General features: G+C 56.4%; 8 protein-coding genes across 8 annotated transcripts; 3 read left to right on the plus strand and 5 right to left on the minus strand.

Annotated features, from left to right (window-relative positions):
• Nucleotides 1-37: 37 nt before the first annotated feature.
• On the minus strand, nucleotides 38-2,718 carry BO70DRAFT_39850 (uncharacterized protein). Its single transcript, XM_025546788.1, has 3 exons — nucleotides 2,600-2,718; nucleotides 506-2,521; nucleotides 38-446 (listed from the first exon to the last, which is right to left on the minus strand). Exons 1-3 carry the CDS (start codon nucleotides 2,610-2,612, stop codon nucleotides 319-321), a joined length of 2,157 nt encoding a protein of 718 aa, XP_025399064.1. The 5' UTR covers nucleotides 2,613-2,718; the 3' UTR covers nucleotides 38-318.
• A 939-nt stretch (nucleotides 2,719-3,657) lies between these two features.
• On the minus strand, nucleotides 3,658-5,554 carry BO70DRAFT_39897 (uncharacterized protein). Its single transcript, XM_025546827.1, has one exon. It carries the CDS (start codon nucleotides 5,401-5,403, stop codon nucleotides 3,772-3,774), a length of 1,632 nt encoding a protein of 543 aa, XP_025399065.1. The 5' UTR covers nucleotides 5,404-5,554; the 3' UTR covers nucleotides 3,658-3,771.
• A 795-nt stretch (nucleotides 5,555-6,349) lies between these two features.
• On the minus strand, nucleotides 6,350-8,733 carry BO70DRAFT_387359 (rhomboid protease PCP1). The gene is made up of 5 exons (XM_025545908.1): nucleotides 7,724-8,733; nucleotides 7,546-7,649; nucleotides 7,146-7,476; nucleotides 6,896-7,070; nucleotides 6,350-6,826 (listed from the first exon to the last, which is right to left on the minus strand). The coding sequence occupies exons 1-5, from the start codon at nucleotides 8,523-8,525 to the stop codon at nucleotides 6,508-6,510; spliced, it is 1,731 nt and encodes a 576-aa protein (XP_025399066.1). The 5' UTR covers nucleotides 8,526-8,733; the 3' UTR covers nucleotides 6,350-6,507.
• Nucleotides 8,734-8,885: 152 nt separating this feature from the next.
• Nucleotides 8,886-9,875, plus strand: BO70DRAFT_362232 (uncharacterized protein). Its single transcript, XM_025543231.1, has one exon. The coding sequence runs from the start codon at nucleotides 8,937-8,939 to the stop codon at nucleotides 9,393-9,395; it is 459 nt and encodes a 152-aa protein (XP_025399067.1). The 5' UTR covers nucleotides 8,886-8,936; the 3' UTR covers nucleotides 9,396-9,875.
• Nucleotides 9,876-10,099: 224 nt separating this feature from the next.
• Nucleotides 10,100-11,508, minus strand: BO70DRAFT_396587 (Mob1/phocein family protein; the record flags this gene model as incomplete). Its single annotated transcript, XM_025546632.1, has 4 exons — nucleotides 10,100-10,601; nucleotides 10,673-10,787; nucleotides 10,857-11,155; nucleotides 11,486-11,508. The coding sequence occupies 4 exons, from the start codon at nucleotides 11,506-11,508 to the stop codon at nucleotides 10,100-10,102; spliced, it is 939 nt and encodes a 312-aa protein (XP_025399068.1).
• Nucleotides 11,509-11,827: 319 nt separating this feature from the next.
• BO70DRAFT_362235 (Paf1-complex subunit LEO1) lies at nucleotides 11,828-13,618 on the plus strand. Its single transcript, XM_025543232.1, has 3 exons — nucleotides 11,828-12,141; nucleotides 12,197-12,371; nucleotides 12,429-13,618. The coding sequence occupies exons 1-3, from the start codon at nucleotides 11,939-11,941 to the stop codon at nucleotides 13,425-13,427; spliced, it is 1,377 nt and encodes a 458-aa protein (XP_025399069.1). The 5' UTR covers nucleotides 11,828-11,938; the 3' UTR covers nucleotides 13,428-13,618.
• BO70DRAFT_362237 (Zn(II)2Cys6 transcription factor rglT) lies at nucleotides 13,534-15,209 on the minus strand (the record flags this gene model as incomplete). The annotated part of the gene is made up of 2 exons (XM_025543233.1): nucleotides 13,534-15,000; nucleotides 15,078-15,209. Coding segments are annotated over 2 exons (1,229 nt in total), but the record flags the coding sequence as incomplete, so codon positions are not given.
• Nucleotides 15,210-15,389: 180 nt separating this feature from the next.
• erb1 (ribosome biogenesis protein ERB1) lies at nucleotides 15,390-17,909 on the plus strand. Its single transcript, XM_025543234.1, has one exon. It carries the CDS (start codon nucleotides 15,424-15,426, stop codon nucleotides 17,782-17,784), a length of 2,361 nt encoding a protein of 786 aa, XP_025399071.1. The 5' UTR covers nucleotides 15,390-15,423; the 3' UTR covers nucleotides 17,785-17,909.
• Nucleotides 17,910-17,991: the final 82 nt, after the last annotated feature.

The raw sequence follows: 17,991 nt of genomic DNA on the forward strand, positions 1-17,991 counted from the left end.
GAGAGGAATTGCAGCAGGTGAGACATGCATGACCGGGGCAAGAACGCCCATGACGATGTCTTACCCATGCGGGTAGTAGTAGGAAGTACGTGAAGATGCAATCCCAACCCCAGCATCCTACAGCGGTGCACCGAGCGCAGCGGAAAAACGCAGCAGAGGTAAAAGACAGGGCGTCAGTCGAATTATACAACAGCAGATGGATATATCCTACACTACTACATGCTCAAACCCAGGGTGAGTCCGTCCTCACCCAGGCAGGGTTCGCGATCCAAACTGAGCGTGTGACAACGCATGAAAGGTCAGCTTGCAGCCTACCAGCTAATTGACAGCACTCCGGGGACGCGCATCCTGGCTGGACCGAGGGCGAAGAGACCGAGGTCGCAACGACCGAGTGCGTGATTGGGGGCGGGAGTCGGCTTCCGAAGGCACATAGGCCAAAGCAGGAACTGGAATAGAAGTTAGCGAATCCCCGTCTTGAACTGAGAGATCCAGATACGAAACTTACTGCTGAAGGCATAGCCGTCGGTCGCCCCGTCCCGGTCCTGGGGGTTGATTTCCACTCGGACGGTCACGTCCAAGCCTCCCGGCATCGCACTGCTGCTGCTGAATCCATCGGCGGCGGGATGGGCCGAGCCAGCATCGGCCTCGCCTTGGTGGAGCGGCGCGTGCCCGTCTGCAGGGAGAGGGAATATGGCAGCTTCCCCGTTCTCCCCCTGGGGCACAGCACCGCCGATCTCGGTGATACACGCATAGTTTCGCGACGGCATCGTCACCTTATTCCAGGACGCACTCTTCTCCTGCCCCCCGGGCTGGCGATCAAAGAAACTCATCAAGGTCTCATCGGTGGATGGATCCATATGGTGGAGCTTGTTTCTCCGCGCGAGGAGGTTTGCGACTGCCTTCGGAGGTGGCTTATTGGTGATTGCACTGCTGACGACATTGACCATGTATCGTGGGTCATGTTCACTGTGGATGCGAAGGCTGGGGTTTGAATAGAACCGCCCGATGGCGGCCAGGTGCACATCTCCACCTAGAATAGTCACACGGACCGAATGGGCCTTGGAGAACCCCTGAAGACGCTGTATGAAAATCCTGCGCTCCTTTTTGTGTTGACGAGCCGTATAGTGGTCGTCCAGGTCGTCCAACAGATCCACCTGACCGTCGAACTGATTGAACAACCCCCCCGCGAAGCCAAACCGTTTGTTCAGCAGGCGGATGGGGGCGATTAAGGGCGAGCTCAAGATATTCTCCAGCCATGCAAGGCGGGGATAGGCGATCGGCACCCCGAGAAGCACGACCAGGTGTTTGATGTCGCCGTTTGCCGCCGCCACCTCGTTTTCCAGCCGAGAAAAGATGAGATCGTAGGTATCCGGATAGTTTACCTGGTGACGCGTCCTCTCGGTCCGAGCATCAACGCCGATGAAGGCAAACCGCTTGCCCAGGCGCATATACAGGTTCCGGCTCTTCTCCTCCACATAGGGCCCGGGGCGTTTCCCGATGATCCAGCTGTCATCTTCCGTAGTTTCCTCTAAAACAAACGTGTTTTCCAGCTGCCGAGGGTCCGCGCCGGCCGTCCCATTGATGGCATGCATCGTCTGTGGGGCATCCGTGGTATAGGTCGACTTTGGCGGCGCGATATGATGCTGGAACAGGCAGTAATACTTGAAGGCAACGCCGCCAATACCCCGGAAAACAGAACAGCGCATAAAGTGGTCAGTGTAAGAACCAAATCCGTCGATGATATCGTGGTCGTCCCAGACATTAATTTGGGGAATGCGGCCATTCGCCGCCTTGAATGGCTCGGTTGAGTACCACCTGACGTAGTTTGCGTAGTAGTATTCGTCACATCGGGCACGCAGATTGTTGTCAAACCCATGTGCGCGTCTTTTATGAGGATTGCTGATTGCCGTCCATTCCTTCAGAGGCCCGTCCACTCGGATGCCGTCGTTGTAGAGCTGGTCCCCACCCCCGATCATGGCATGGAAGGGTTTTTGCGCATGTACCCGCAGGACATCGTTCCACAGATTGGGCCCGACCCAAGCATCCATGTCCGTGCCCACTGAGAAGCCATTACAGGAATGGAACATGAGGCGCATCGACTGGCTTCCGGACGGGACCGCAAAATCCCACGAGCCGGGAATTTCGCCGCCCTCTGCATATCGGAATCCGGGGATCGTATACTCCCAACGCGCCTCATACGGCTCGAGGGTCACAGAGATGGAGAATCGCCAGAACGCTTTCAGGGGGTCCTCGTACAGACGGACTCCGTCAATGGCGACCGCCGAGGGACTGGCCAAGGCTCCATTGGTGGCCATGTCGTTTGTGACAGGGCCTGCCTGGCGCAGACGCAACTGCGGCTTACTCTGGCTGGGCTTGGTGACGATTAAGATGCTTCCACGCCAGACAGAAGATGATGGGGTGACATCCATATTCTTGAAATTGATCAGAGGCCCGCAAATGACGTCGACCGGGGCATTGGGATCAGACGCCTGGCCGTTGCTGCTCGCTGCAGGAGCATTATCTAGGGAAGTCAGTTATATTGGTTACATTGTGCCAGGGGGATGAAGATGAATGTGACTTGGACAGAGAATTTAATTACCTGGGAGGGTCATGTTGGCGATGAGGGAGGGGATTTGGGGGGGGAAGACGGTAAGCCAGCTACGGAGAAGCGAAAGGATGGGAAGGAGTGCTAAAGATAATAATAATTGGTGGTGGTGGTGATGACGACGGAGATCAAGTACCGATCCGGAATAGGCAAGAAAGGGTATCAAGGAACATCAAGGAACTTGAAAAGAAAAGAGAGTCAGGATGGGAAAAGAGTGGTTCAGATTGAGTTTGAGCCAACACAAGAGGTGCTTACGGTAGGCCCCAGCGATAATGAACGAGCGGGTGGATTATTAGGAGAAGTACTGTAGGAGTAGGGCTGTAGTGTAGGAGTACAGACAGGGAGGGCTGAAGGGAAGAGAGGGAGAGAAAGAGAGGGAGGGAGGGAGAGAAAGAGGGGGGGGGGGAGAAGTAGTGGTACTACTCCAGTACCTAACTAGTCCGTACTTACTACATCGAGTACTTCAGGACTAGAAAGTCATTTGAAATCACTGACCGATTAGCGATCTTGGCAGAAGTACTCCGTCCTGAGAGTCTGAGAACTGAGAAGGGCAGGTACGGTACCCGACCACCCGCCGATCGCTCTTTCCCTTGGCTCGCGAGACGAACGGGCCCCTGATTGGACAGGGGCCCCCAGGATGCCCAGCCCGGGGTCTTGGCCAATCGCAGGATTCCGGGGGCGTGGCTGAGCCACCCTCAGCCAGCCAGCCAGCCACACATCACCACATCTACTTACACACTGCTACCTCCGTACCTCCGTTCTACTCCGTACAAGGATTGGCGAGAAATCACATTGCTCTAATCTGTCAACCCTACCATCGGGCTTCTGGAAGACGGACTACTTACAATTGGGAACATTGGGAACATTGGGAACAGCGAAACGACGACGAACACCGAGAAACGGAAAGCAATAGAGACGAAAGCAAAGAAAGGAAATGAAGCAGAAAAAGCAGAAGAACAACAAAACAGCCAGGGTATTATCCTACACTTACAACCCATCCAGACGATTGTGGACCAGCGTTATCAATTCTCGAGACCAACCGGCCACCATGCCCATAAGCAATCACTCCAGAAGTTGCAGCAAGCAGCGGCGCCTCCAACGCACTCTGCTGTTACTCCACCAGGTGTCGTCATTTCCATAACAATTTCATAACCAGGCCCTCACGGTCAATCAAAGACTGGACCAGGAAGCAGACGACGAATGCCCCGAGCTTCCTGTCCCTCTTCCAAGACGCACAGCTCCCAGGTCGCGTGGTGGTTGGTGGTCAGTCCCCCCATGTGAAGATCGCCAGCCGGATTCCGTCGAAGATACACTCCAATCTCCCCCAGGAATTCCCCGAACCGAGCGCGTGACTGGGGATTGTCGCGGGAGGGATGTGCCGCCAATATGCTTAGGGCTTGTCCCATGAGCGCTGGAAGCGGGAGCGTATCGTATTCCGTGATTTCGCGATCCTCATATTTTTCAATCGACGGGGTGACAATCTCTGGGGACGGAGGACCCCAGCCGTCCGCAGGATCGCTGTCAAGCTGGGGAGGTGAACTGGCCGGGGGCGTATGAGGGGACGGCAGCACCCCGGACGCCAGTCCCATCCGTGATCTTGCAACCGCTTTCTGGAGCATGTCCTGGGCAGACTCCGGGAGGCTATCTTTGTCGGGCGCCGCAAACAAGCTCTGCAAGCGCTGCTCCGCATGCTCCTTTCGCTGCTCCTCGTATCGCCGGCGAAGTCTGTGGCAAGTGTCCAGGCCGGGTGCGTACGGCTGGCCCTGTTCCGCATCAACTTCAATTTCGGACTTGACGAAGGTGTACAGGTCATCAGTGTACTGGTTCACGGATGCATTGCGCTTACGCATCTGTTTGGTATAGCCATTTCCAATGGCCTCCCAAGCCCTCTTCGAGGCGCGTTGCAAAATACTGCGGCATGCTTTCATGTAACGCTCGAGCTCCTTGATGACGTAGGCGAATCCGGGCAAGTTGGGGGCAAAAAGCGGCCCAGCGACGTCCAAAATCCACTGGCAGAACGAAACGACAATGACAAGCTCCATGCCAGGATCATCGGTTTTGTCTTCCTCGCACACAAGTTTGTTGTAGGTAAGAATGCCTTCGCCCGGAGACAGTTTGTGGTCATCGATACAGAGACGAAGGATGGTAAGCAGGTCTTTGATGTCCAGACTGTATTTGTCGATACCCTCGTCCCACACGCACCAGACGTCCTCAACAACGTCCGGGATCCACTGGAATTGGCGGGCGAAGAGAGTCTGCTTGCCGACATCGAAGCCCAACACATAGCCCTTGCAGTTGACAGGGTTGTGTCGTTCAATGATGGGCAAGATGTTAAACAGAATAATATCTTCAGGGCGAGGCATCCCGGGTTGGTACAGCTCGCTGAAGAGACAGGGACGACAGTCCAAACCGTCATACAAGAACATGCTATTGCGTCTGATGCACTCATCCTTGCCCCTCTCATTGTGGACAAGATACAAATGGTAGTCGATGATATTCCAGCCTGACCGACGGACAATATAGATTGGAAGTTCGGCGCCTACGACCTGGTTGTGGTCACTGGAGTCGTCTGACGCCGCCGACGCAGTCTCCAGATATTCACCGAAGCTATGACTGGAGGTTTTGAAGATCTCCCCCTGGGCCATACTCAAGGCTTCATCGGAGAGAGTCGGCGAGGAGTCCCCGACAGACAGGCTGTCATTCTCGAGCACAGCTTGGTCGACCTTGACATCTTTCTGGCTCCTCATCAGTTCAGAGCTGGGCTCGCCCTCGGACTGAACGGGAGGACGGAGTGGCATATTCACTGGGCCAGCGTCTGTCCGGCTGCGGAGCAACGATATGTCTGGTGTCAGGAGAACGAGAGAAATGAGATCTTGGATCGTGCAAGCCGCACGAGGAATTCAGAACGAGCAACAGAAGCTGGAGATTCAACAGAGGACGAAACTGATTGAGCTTAAAACATGGGATCCTCGACGTGACAAGACTCGCAAGGAGTGAGAGAAGAAGAAGAAGAGGAAGAAGAATACAACCCAAGAAAGACCTCAGACCTCAAGAGCAAAGAGTGGAGACAGGCAAACATACAACACATAAGTCTAAGTCAATGGACATTCACTGTCCTAAGAGTGACATAAGGCATGAAAAACCAAGGAATCTACACTTTCCAGCTATAAACAAACACCCATATCCAACCCTGCCAGAACCATTGTTCATTTCCCAGAATGCAAATATCCCGCAGAGACAAAGATATCATATCTCTATCAATCCGCGTAACGGAACCATCACACCCACAAATCGCAGAACACCAGATCCTGTGTATATCGTGTTATTTTGGGCATGGCTGATCTGCGATTTCGGGGACTGCGTGCCGCAAAGAGGACAGAGAGGGGGGGGGGGGGGGGGGGGGCGCTGTTCATCACTCTCACCCACTACGGCAGTGAATATCCTCTCTCTCCTCTAAAAGAGGCAAACAGGTTCAACAGCCGGAAAATCCCTCCATGTTTGTCTAGGTGTTTGTTCTGGTATCTTTCCCCGGGTCCACATTGTTTGTGTTTGTCCTCTTGGAGGACCCGGAATATTCTCTGGATCGCTGGATGGGGCAAATTACGCGAAATTGGCGATCTAGACGATCTAGATGAAGGTGCAGCAGGTAGCAAATAGGGAATGAATCATGGGTCGGGGTGAATAGATTCACCACACCATGCCAACACAGGATGAAGAGGAGGATGAGGAGAAAGAGAGATCAATATCTATTTATCCATGTCATGGAAAGGCATGTTACTGCAAAAAGTAAAAGTACACGGAGGAGGGAGGGCAGCTATACCAAAAGGTGAAAGCTAACCCTATCCACCCTATTCATCTATCATCTCATCGGAAAGGATATAGATCCTGGGTGACTAGTTCCACTATTTCCCTTTCCCTTTCCCGCCACCGTCTTGGCTCTTCTCGTCCTTCCGGGCCAGGGCCCAGACAGTTCCGGTGAGGTATCCGCCCATATGAGCCCAGTGGTTGATCGTTGTGCTGCGCCTCAGGGCCATATTGGCTGCTTCGACGGTGAAAAGACAGGCGAGAATGATCCACCCACGAGCGACGAAGACATCCTTCCAGGGATCAGGGATAAACGCCCAGTCTTTCGGGAGAAGATTCCAGTCTTTGGGGACAAAGTCCCAGTCATTGGGGAAAATGCCCCAGTCTTTTGGGTTGAGGTTGATGGTGAATTTCTCGCTACACGGGGCGGGTTAGCTTTCCGAGAACGGATGATATGGGGGTAGAGGGGGGCGGATTGATGCGTACTTGGCGTGAAGCGTAAGCCAGCACGCCAGCAAGCCGTAAACAGCTCCACTGGCGCCCAGAGTGGTTGTAGTCCAGTTCCCGGTCAGGACACTGGACGTGAGAGAGAGGAATGAGCCCACGGTGCCGGATGCCACGTAGAGGCCGAGAAACTCTCCTCGGCCAATGTCATCATGAACTGGTGCGATGCCTGTTAGCCTGTTATTGCAGGCAGACTGGAGAGCTTGAATGGGGTGTAGTCTGGCCTACTCACTTCGGGTGCCGAAAATCCACAGGAAAAGCGCATTCCAAGCCAGATGCCTGTGTTGTTGGTGACTGAAGGTATTTCCGACCAAGCTGAAGACCCGGGGGTTGGAGGCGACCAGCATGAAGTAGCGGTTGAAGAACCTCCAGAACGGAGGCCACTTCCATAGGATCCAGACCCCGACATTGATGCCGATGAGACCCAGGACCGCGGCAGCAGCCCGAGGCATCTCGGGCCACATGCGGTCGGCGGGGACGCAGGGCTCATAGTAGACGGCGAAGGCGCAGCAAAGACTCAGGGTCAGAAGCGTGAACGCGAGCGAGGGGAGGATCCGGCGACTCTGTCCGTCGCATAGTTGAGCCAAAACATCCACACATCAGCCCGACAGGTTGGGGGTTCCAGGACGTACCTTAGATGCTATCTTCGACACATCGAAGTCCTCCTCGGCGCGGAGGTAGTGTTTCTGGACCCAGGCAAGAGCCGGGCGTTCACGGAGGTCTGCACGCGGCCGTACTGTACAAAGCCAAACACAATATGCGTCAGCAAAAGACATCTCCCAGTTCGGGGAAAGTTTGAGACCGGCTCACGTTGCACGGCCGAGGTCCCTTCGTATGTCTGAAGGGCCGTGTTGGTCGCTACCAAGCGCTTCATCTTGTCATGGTCCCGCTGGGCACCCTCCATCCATTCCTTGTTCCTCTTTTCCTGCTCGGCCAAGAGCCGGGTCTCATTCCTTTTCCGGATCTGTTGCAGGACACTCTTGCCGGAGGGGTCATTCGATTCGCCCAGTTCAGCCCCATAGGAACCGCTCTGGGGCTTGTACCGGTCCGGGTCTACCTCCTCGCGCTCGATCCGAGTCATGATCGCCGCATCCTCGTCCATGGGGTACTGCTTGCGGAGGTATTGCAGGGCGGCGTCGAGACTGTGTTGCTGCACGGAGCTGGTGATGTCGGCGGGGAGATCTAGATCGAGCGTGCCCTGGAGCCGACGACCTTGCATGACGGCAAGGATCCGGTTTCCCATGAGCTTGGAGATAGGTGTGCGGGGTCCGAAGATGGCCTTGAGCTCTGTGGCGGAGAAGGGCCGCGAACGGGGGTGGGTGCCATGTTCCTGTTCCTGGTCCTCAGGGGGATGGGGATCGGGCTGCGAAGGGTGGGAGCGGAGGGGGGCGGAGCTGTTGAAGAAGCGAACGCAAGCTGTCGAGAAAGGGAAGAGGAATTGGGGTCGGGGGAGGCGAGAGGCAGGAAGCACGGGGGTTGACAGGGAGCCCAGAAGTCGCCGGGAGACGAGGATGCTATGGGGACGCGATGGAGGGAGGACGGAGGGGAGCAGGCTCGAGGCTCGAAGCCCCGGGCATGGAATGCGCCAGGCTACGCCGAACGCATTGCTCATCTCCTGCGACGGAGGGTGGAGACCCTGGTGCGATGGACTCGGGAGGTTGTGGTTGTTGATGTGGATGATGTTGTGCGGAGGAGCCACGGATTTTGCGCGACCTGCCGAGAATTGTTCCGGTAAAGAAGAGAAAGAGGGCTCGCTGGTCTTAAGTACAGTCTGACTCTTCCCTTCCGAAGTCAGGATAGAGATAGATGTACAGCCGAAGAAGTCCGGCTGCCACTGGGACCTCCTGTCCATCAGTCAACCCACATCTAAGTACTTTGTATAAATAAGTACCAAAGGACCAGCCCATCACGTGGCGATAAGCTGCTGGCCCTCTTTCTCTTTCTTCCCCTCTTCTTCCTCTTCCTCTTTCTCCTCCTCAGTCCTCCATCCACCTTCAATTCCTCACTAATCACCCAACAAACAATGTCCGGTGAATCTCTCCCCATCGCGCCCGCCGCCTTCGCCGAAGCCATCAAGGAGCTCACCCTCCCCGTTCTCTACGCCAAGGTCTCCGAGATCCGCAACTCCATCGCCCACCTGCACCGTTCCAACCTGGAGTTGAGGACCTTCGTGAACGAGTCATGCGAGACCGAGTCGGACAAGCGGGAACTCGAAGGCTACATCGTGGAGAATGAAGGGGTTCTGGTCTCCATGACGGAAAGGATCGCCCTGCTCAAGGCCGAGGTTGAAGCCCGCGGGCAACAGTGGATCGAACTGGAGGAGGATGAGGGCGAAGGCCAGGGTCAGGACCAGGACCAGGGTCATGATCAGCATCAAAGGGAGGGTCAGGCATCAGCCGTCAATGGGGCTGCGGCCCCCGCAGCCTCCGAGACTCCTGCCGACTCTCAAGCGGACCAAGATGAGGAAGGTGTCTACCTTTGATGAGGATCGTTGTCGCCATTCCTTACTATGGAGGCTGAGGATACAAGGGCCTGCGTTTTACCTACGCCACCATACCTACTGCCACCCCGGATGACCGATGAGGCATTGGGACTTGGGTACCTTGAGCTGTTGACCGACACGCCGTGGACACGACGTCGCAATCGATTCGGAATGCCTATCGCCTAATACCCCATCAAATCTCCGACGCACCCCATCCCCTCCAAATTGGCCGCATGATCATCCACCCCGCGCATGCTGGTGGGGCTGCGCCTCATGCTACATTACTGGCTGGGACAGGTTTCCATGGTCTGTGGTTCATAGTCTCAATTAGGCTGATCAGTGTCATCTCCACATCAGGCTAGTGCCAGGAATCTCAAAAGAAAAGAACAGAAAACAAAAGTCCCGTCCGGCCCCGATGCACCCGGTTAATCTAGGCTAATACAGCGGCGTAGTAGGTGGGGGTTGCAGCAGGACAAGCGACCACATGAAAGGATATGCAGGGGTAACTGAAAGAAGATATTCACACCGCATGCTAAATGCTCAATGTTAACTCTGGTTCATGTAACCCGCGCCTTCCTGGTGGATGGCAAGACACCAAGGGAGCGGCGGTCATAGATTCGAGTTTGACCGTGAATCAGGTAGTGAGTTCCAACGCCAGGTCAGACAACTTCTTCATTGCTGGTGAAAGGAGAGAGCGCTCTAGCTCAGCTAGAGGCTTGCTGGCCCCAGTGACCGCCCGAGAGGGCCTCTGGAGGGATCCGCTGCTGCTTGATGAACAGGTCGATGAGCGGTTGCATGGGCTCCATCTCCTTGTCGGACACGAGCTTGTAGTACTTGGCCACCGTCACGAAGTGGACGAAGCACATGTTGAGGATGTCGTGCTTGTTGATGTGCCAGAAAGGATTGAGCCAGTGCGCGTGGTACAAGTGGGCGTAGCAGCGGAACATCTGTTTCATGATCCCCTGGCAGTCCTTGTAGAACGTCTGCGGGAAGCCGCTCGACTTGCCGATCCACTCCTCTCCCGAGGTCGCACTGGGGCCTCCGGCCTCGTTGATCGCAAAGGTTTCCGGCATGCCAGCCACCTTCTCTGTCGGGAACATGACCGGGTCGTGAATCTTGCTGACGATCCATTTCTCGACACGGTTGATGAACTTGGGCGCGGAGATCTTGGCGGCGCGACCGTCCACGAGCCAGGTGTAGGTCAGACTATAGCATGGCGCAGAGGTCAGCGGGATTGGTTGTGAGATCATGGCCGCGGAGAGGACCGGTTGACTTACCGACCAGCAGACATGGTGGGGCAGGTGCTCTCGTTGCAGATCGGCAGCCCAGTGAGACTATTGACTTCCTGAATGACCTGGAGCATGCCATGAAGCAAGCGGTACTGTTCGACAACTGTATTGAGAGGCAGTGATCAGCATCTCGGTGGCTCCGCACAGGAGAGGCATTAGCGGGCCAGCTTACTCTGATGGGCCAGCCATTCTCCGAGTTCCACGTTCTTCGGGCAGGCACACAAGGTCAAGAAGTTGCCCTTCACGTTCAAAGGGGCGTATTTCTCCTGGAAGAAGTACTTGGGGGCGTCGGGATCGTAGGCGGAGGTGGTATCCACAGAGAGACTCGACGTCAAGGACGGGGAGTTGGGCACATGGCCAGTGGGAGGGCCCTGAGACACCGGTGACGGGGCGGGACTTCCACTGTTCATCTTGGGGTTGTTGCCGCTGTTGTTATTCTTGTTGTTGTTGCCTCTACCAAACCCTTGGCGACTGGGAAGGCAATCGAATCGCAAGTCAGTATGAGTTGGACCCAAGAGGGAGAGGGAAAGGGAGAGAGATGTGGGGATGGGGAGGAGGGGGGGGGGGAATAAAAAGGAGAGCGTCAGGAGGTGAAGCGCTGTAACCACGGGCAGCACGGTGTTCGTGGCCTGGCCATAAATTCAGGGGCGTTCATTCCTTGAGCTCGTAGGCATGCTGCGGCCCTGGAACTCCGCCGAGGAGGGAGGAGCGAGGGTGGTGCTGGCCGACAATACGCGCGATAATACGGTGGCCGGACACGCAACGCCGACGCATGGTTGAGGGAGGAGGGGAACCACATACACACTCTGGAAGAAGGTCGCCATGATGAAGCGCACGCGCACAGGAGAGCTGGTTGGGTTGACGGGGAGGGAGGGGACAAGAGGGAGGAGAATGAGAAAGGTGAAGGTGAAGGTGAAGAAGAAGAAGGAACAAGACGAAGCAGCAGATGAACGAACCCCCTCCGATCTGGGCCTGACGGTTTCAAGTGAGACTTGCTCGGTCTGGCCCGCCGCCCTGCCCGCCCAGAGCCTTCCCCTTTCCGGCCCGGTTCGGATCATCTCCCCTCTCCGTGTTTCTCTCTCCCCCAAGTCCGCATGCTTGCTATGCTCGCTCGGCCTGACATTATTATTATTGACCGATGACCGATTGGTCTGTTCTCTTGAAAATACATACCCATTCTTCCTCCCCATCTGGATTGTCCGTCCCTGCTCCAGCTCGGCCAGCTTTACCACCTTCTTCAGCCCCCCCACCACCATGTCTTCTTCGGACGAAGACGTTCGCCGTCCCGGGCGCGGGACTGGTGCCGGTCAGCCAGGGAGCCCGTCTGGAAGTGAACACAGCAATCCGGCACGCAGCCCAAGTCCCGTCGGCTCAGATGCGGGCAACGCGAACGGTTATGATGATGCGGACTTGTTCGGCTCGGACGCGTCCGACGGAGGTCTGGGCGACGACAATGAGTACGTCCGATTCCTGTCCCCCGCTGTGGCAGAAGATCCACTAACCTGTCGCTAGTCGACCCCAGCGGAGACTCGACGATGAGGAGCTTGACTCCGGGGATGACATGGATCGCCATGATCGGGCGGGTGATCAGATGGACTACGACAGGGGCGAGGATTACGAGGAGACTGTGAACATCATGGATATGAGTCTGAGCCGGGCACCGGAGCCAGTCAATTCGAACGGCGAGGTATGTTTGACATGATCACGAAGGGGGGGTGTTGGGAGCCCATCGTAACGCGACCAGGTGTACACAATGCCGGTCCCCCATTTCCTATCGGTCGAAACAGAAGAGTTCAACCCGGCGACCTATGTTGCGCCCCCATTTGCGACAGCTGCCACATCTCTGTGCTGGCGCTATGACCCGCAAGACGAGTCGCTCCTTCAGTCGAATGCTCGGATCATCCGCTGGGAGGACGGCTCCATGACCTTGCAGCTAGCTTCCGCACCAAAAGAACAGTATCGCATCTCGACCAAGCCCCTTGCACCGCTCAACAAGTCCGGCGAATACGACACCAAACTAGACTCCCACGTCTACCTCGGAGCAGCCGCAGAGGCCTCCTCGGTGTTCCGACTGACCTCTCATCTCACTCATGGGTTGACCGTTTACCCGACAACCATGGAGACGGACGATGCTGTGCAGCGTCTGCAGGAGTCCCTCGCGGCTGCCGCCCGCGGAGGCAAGAAGACGCTGGATGGTTCGGCGCCGGTTATTGAGGTGAAGGAAGATCCAGAACTTGCTAAGCGCCAGGCCGAACTGGCGGAGCGCGAGAAATTGAAGGCGGCGCGTCGCCGCCAGCAACTTGCAGACCGGGAGCTTGACCGTGGACGCCGCGTCGGGTTCTCACATCGCACCGGGGGCGCTGGCCTCACTGTGGGTGGATTGGAAGATGACGATGGTCTCTTAACGACACGGCCTCGTGCGAAGAAGCCCCGCAAGCCTAACCGTCGTGGTGAGATCTACACCGACGATGAGGAGGACTACGACCGCCGCGGACGGACCCGGGAAGATGAGTACGACGAGGACGACGGTTTCCTTGTCGGCAGTGACGAAGAACCCGAAATCGTCGATGACGACGATGAGGAGGATGTGCTTGAAGATGAAGATATGGATGCCGAGGGCGAGGAAGAAGACCAGCCGCCCGCGAGACCCCGCCAGAAACGAGCATCTCCCGATGCTGGGGCTAACACTCCGCCGACTCGGAAGAAGAACCGCTACATCGTGGACGACGACGACGAGGAGTGAATGCTTTTCTAGATCTATCATCCCTCCTCCGCATTGCCTCACGGTTCTTATGAATCTTGCTTTCCTATGCTAATGACATTTAATTGTACCATCAACCCGGGGGGTCGTTATCGGCGCATGAATGGTCCATCTCCGCGTTCCCTGCTGCACTTTGATTTCTTCCAGGACATTACAAAATAAACATTAAACCGGCAATTTGCAAATATGTACATACTGTGCAGGTCGACCTGTCTCGACCGTTAAAAGAGTTGCTAATATTATGAGGGTATGGACACTCAACCCGACTAGGGGTGTGAGAATAGTCGTTGTTCTTCGTATGTTCATCGTAACACAAGCCACCGGTCTAGTAATGCCCGGGTATCAAAGGCATCACCATCTAGCATGCTCAAGTAGCAGCCAGGCTATTGGACATCAACAAATCCGGGGCTCAAGCCAAGGCCATCATAAGACTCCCAACCCCGCCATGGACACCAAGCCTACACAGGAGTCACGCCCTCCGGATAGTCGCTCGGCTGGAAATTGAATCTCGCGATCACATCACGCGCGGTTCCAATGATCCGCAAACATAGAGCATCGCGCTCATCAAACGGCTCCTTAGACCCCGGCACGGGAAGGAGGCGTTCGCCGACTGGCAGTGGATTCAATCTGTGCCACCGACGTTGACGGGATTCGATTTCCTCAACGAGAGCCAGAAGGCTGGGTGTTTCCGCACACACGGGGCTGCCAGCCGGGTCATAGGACCCACCAATAACACCTCGTCGCACTGTTTGCTGCAGCCAGTCCCTCCACCCTGCCGGGGGGTCTGGGGATCTTTCTACTGTGGCTGCATATGCAGGCGGTGTCGCCTGCCTGCCAAGGTCCGCGGCATTGGCTTGAAAAACGCGTAGCCAGGTATCGGCGATGACCGTCAACAGTGTTCCTGTGAAGGTGACGTTCTGCATACCCGTCGAGAAGCGCGTCGGGCATGCCTGACAGCGTATGACAGCTCGGGCCGTTCTGGCTGCGATGTACAACGAGCATAAGGTATGCTTGGAGACTGGAAATGGCGCTAGAGACGAGAGGTGGCTGAGGCAGAGGTATAGGCAGGATAGGCAGGGACACTGGCCATCGGGGGGTTCGGAATCGGAAGTCGCAGGATTGGACTGCATCTGGGAGAGATCTGGAGGCAGCGCAAACAGATTGGCCGATGATGTCGACACGTTGGCGAAATCGGGCCAAGGGCTTGTTGTCGCCGGGATGGTGCTGATGGGCTTCTTGAGAAAGAATTGTCCCGAGTGGTTATCGTTCCCACCTGCAAAGAAGAGATGGGGACTGGGTTCGGATGCGTAGCTCGATGGGGTGTTTTCGCTGCTCTCATAGACCAGAGGTGGGAGGGAGGCCAGGTCGGAATCACTTGTCCATGGCTCATTGCCCGAAAGGGTAAAGGGGGGCAGCAGGTCGTCCTCATCCTCTCGCAACCGCTTCTTCGGGGGGCGTCCCATTTGTTTCTGGACCGAGTAGTGGCAGGAGAGCCCTTGTTTGACGCAGCGAGAGCAGCCAGCTGGCTGGCCGGAGCACTTCAGCTTGCGACTTCCTATCCCAGAGGACTTCAGTTAGCGTCAACGACCCATGTATAGTCAACTATACTACTAGTAGTGGTCCGAAGCATACTGCATTCGTCACACGCCGAGTGCCTCTTTACCGGCGGGGCCTCGGTGGTTGCTGCATCCCTGGGAGCCGTGGGAGTAGAGAAGTCCGGGTTCGCATGGGCACACCCCGGAGTAATCGCCTGGGACATCATGATGGCTGAAGCAAGTAAGGACCTTTCCTTCCTTAGGATGGATGGCGACGATAAGTTTGCGGGCAGCGCGGCGATAAGAGAGGCGGTGAGTCACGTGGGCGGTGGGCTGGCCGCAGAAAAAAAAGTGGAAAAAAAGTCGCGGCAAAGCTTCGAGTTCTCCCAGAAGGCGCTTCTCGTCAGCACCTCAAAGCCCATCCAGCGCGCTGCTTCGCCATCATGGATGCTTCCAAGGCTTCAAAGAAGCGCAAGGCCGTCACCAGAGATGTCGAGGAGGAGGCCGGTGTGTTCTCTGGCGACGAATTGAACGGCGACCTCAACGGCGCGCTTTCCGACAACGCAAACGATCTGTCGAGCGACGAGGAGGATTCGGAAGTCGAATTGGTGGACGACTTCAGTGATGACGATGAGGACGAGGATGAGGAGGCGCTGGACAGCGACGAGATCCCCTCCGATGGAGAGTTGCCTGTCAAGAAGTCCGGCAAGAATGCCACCGACCTCGAGATGCCTACCAACGACGACAGCTCGAGCGAGGAGGAAGAGGTGAACTTCCGGATCGAGCCAGATGCCAACGGAAACGACCGTTATATCTACGATGAGATCAACCCGGACGACAACTCCGACTACTCTGACGTCGAGGAGAGCGGCAACACCATCGGCAACATCCCGTTGTCCTTCTACGACCAGTACCCCCACATTGGCTACGATATCAATGGAAAGAAGATCATGCGTCCCGCCAAGGGCGAGGCACTGGATGCCTTGCTTGACAGTATCGAGATCCCCAAGGGCTTCACCGGTCTCACTGATCCCTCGACCGGAAAGCCCCTGGAGCTGAGCCAGGATGAGCTGGAGCTGTTGCGCAAGGTGCAGATGAATGAGATTCCCGAGGAGGGGTACAACCCCTATGAGCCTCTGATGGAATGGTTCAGTAACAAGCAGGAGATCATGCCCCTGAGTGCTGCCCCGGAACCCAAGCGCCGATTTGTTCCTTCCAAGCACGAAGCCAAGCGGGTCATGAAAATTGTGAAGGCGATCAGAGAAGGCCGCATTTTGCCTTACAAGCCTCCGTCCGAGGAGAAGGAAGAGAGCCTCGATCTCGTCAATTACGACCTGTGGGCTGACGAGGTTGAGCGGCCTGATCATATCATGCACGTTCCTGCCCCCAAACTTCCTCCGCCCGGCTACGAAGAGAGTTACCACCCTCCCCCCGAGTATATCCCCGACAAGAAGGAGCGGAAGACTTGGGAGGAGGCCGACCCCGAAGATCGGGAGCGCGAGTATCTTCCCACCGACTTTGGCTCTCTCCGCAAGGTCCCTGGATATGGCGAGTTTGTTAAGGAGAAGTTTGAGCGTTGCTTGGATCTCTACCTGGCTCCTCGAGTTCGCAGGAGCAAGCTGAACATTGACCCCGAGAGTCTCCTGCCCAAGCTGCCCAGCCCTGAGGAGCTGAAGCCCTTCCCGTCGGTGTGTGCCACGGTGTTCAGAGGCCACAAGGGCCGTGTTCGTTCTCTTGCCGTCGACCCCTCTGGCGTTTGGCTTGCGACCGGTGGCGATGACGGAACGGTTCGTGTCTGGGAGTTGCTCACTGGTCGCCAGTTATGGAGCGTCAAGGTGGGCGACGAGGAGCCCGTCAACGTGGTTCGCTGGAGACCTGGAAAGGACGCCGTCGTTCTGGCCGCTGCCGCGGGTGATGACATTTTCCTCATTGTGCCTCCGGTCCTTGATCCCGAACTCGAGCAGGCGAGCTTGGAACTCCTCGACGCTGGCTGGGGCTTCGCCGCATCGAAGCCTGCCCCGAAGATTTCCGAGGATGGCAAGAAGACCACGCCTCCTCCCCAGTGGGTTCGCCCCTCGCCGGCTCTCGCAGACTCCGGTGTCTGCGCCGTCATTCCCCTCCGCTATGTGCCCAAGTCTATCTCGTGGCATCGTCGCGGTGACTACTTCGTCACCGTCTGCTCAGGTGCCTCGACTCCGGCTTCCCTGGCTATTGCTATCCACACCCTTTCCAAGCACTTGACCCAGTACCCCTTCAGCCGGCGTATCAAGGGTGGTGGTCCTCCTCAGACCGCCCACTTCCACCCCTCGAAGCCGATCCTTTTTGTCGCCAACCAACGGACCGTCCGTGCCTACGATCTCTCGCGCCAACTCCTCGTCAAGATCATCCAGCCCGGTGCCCGCTGGATCTCTTCCTTCGATATTCACCCAACTTCCTCCACCGCTTCCGGTGGTGACAACATCATCGTTGGATCTTACGACCGTCGTCTGCTGTGGCACGATCTCGAGCTTTCCCAGCGCCCGTACAAGACCCTCCGCTACCACCGCAAGGCCATTCGTGCGGTCCGGTTCCACCCCAGCGGCCGCTACCCTCTGTTCGCGGATGCCAGTGACGACGGCTCCCTCCAGATCTTCCACGGTAGCGTCACCGGAGACATGCTCAGCAACGCCAGCATCGTCCCTCTCAAGGTCCTCAAGGGCCACAAGATCACCGGCGAACTCGGTGTGTTGGACATCGATTGGCACCCGCGTGAAGCCTGGTGTGTCAGTGCCGGTGCGGATGGAACATGCCGTCTCTGGATGTAATTACACGTCGAATTGCCAGCGTATATTATCCGCCTTCCTTGTGATCTTTCTGCCCTGTTCCATCCACACGATAGGCGTTTTTGGTGTGCATATTTAGAGTCTTTGATATCCATACAAAAAGTTCATACTTCACTTCCTCCTTCATATCCGACAGGCGTACATAAATTTTGTATCCTCCGCTTCCATGACGCGTAACATCTTATTCAA

Source organism: Aspergillus heteromorphus, assembly GCF_003184545.1.
Source record: "Aspergillus heteromorphus CBS 117.55 chromosome Unknown BO70scaffold_13, whole genome shotgun sequence".
NCBI lineage: Eukaryota > Fungi > Ascomycota > Eurotiomycetes > Eurotiales > Aspergillaceae > Aspergillus > Aspergillus heteromorphus.

Excerpts from the sequence above, each read along its gene's own strand:
- BO70DRAFT_39897 (XM_025546827.1), bottom strand. The coding sequence starts at position 5,403 with ATGCCACTCCGTCCTCCCGTTCAGTCCGAGGGCGAGCCCAGCTCTGAA.
- erb1 (XM_025543234.1), top strand. The coding sequence starts at position 15,424 with ATGGATGCTTCCAAGGCTTCAAAGAAGCGCAAGGCCGTCACCAGAGAT.
- BO70DRAFT_39850 (XM_025546788.1), bottom strand. Across the intron at positions 447-505 it reads CGACGGCTATGCCTTCAGCA|TTCCTGCTTTGGCCTATGTG; the intron begins GTAAGTTTCGTA and ends CTTCTATTCCAG.
- BO70DRAFT_362232 (XM_025543231.1), top strand. The coding sequence starts at position 8,937 with ATGTCCGGTGAATCTCTCCCCATCGCGCCCGCCGCCTTCGCCGAAGCC.
- BO70DRAFT_362235 (XM_025543232.1), top strand. The coding sequence starts at position 11,939 with ATGTCTTCTTCGGACGAAGACGTTCGCCGTCCCGGGCGCGGGACTGGT. Across the intron at positions 12,142-12,196 it reads GGTCTGGGCGACGACAATGA|TCGACCCCAGCGGAGACTCG; the intron begins GTACGTCCGATT and ends ACCTGTCGCTAG. Across the intron at positions 12,372-12,428 it reads CAGTCAATTCGAACGGCGAG|GTGTACACAATGCCGGTCCC; the intron begins GTATGTTTGACA and ends TAACGCGACCAG.
- BO70DRAFT_387359 (XM_025545908.1), bottom strand. The coding sequence starts at position 8,525 with ATGAGCAATGCGTTCGGCGTAGCCTGGCGCATTCCATGCCCGGGGCTT. Across the intron at positions 7,477-7,545 it reads TGTCGAAGATAGCATCTAAG|AGTCGCCGGATCCTCCCCTC; the intron begins GTACGTCCTGGA and ends TGCGACGGACAG. Across the intron at positions 7,071-7,145 it reads GTGGATTTTCGGCACCCGAA|TTCATGATGACATTGGCCGA; the intron begins GTGAGTAGGCCA and ends GCATCGCACCAG.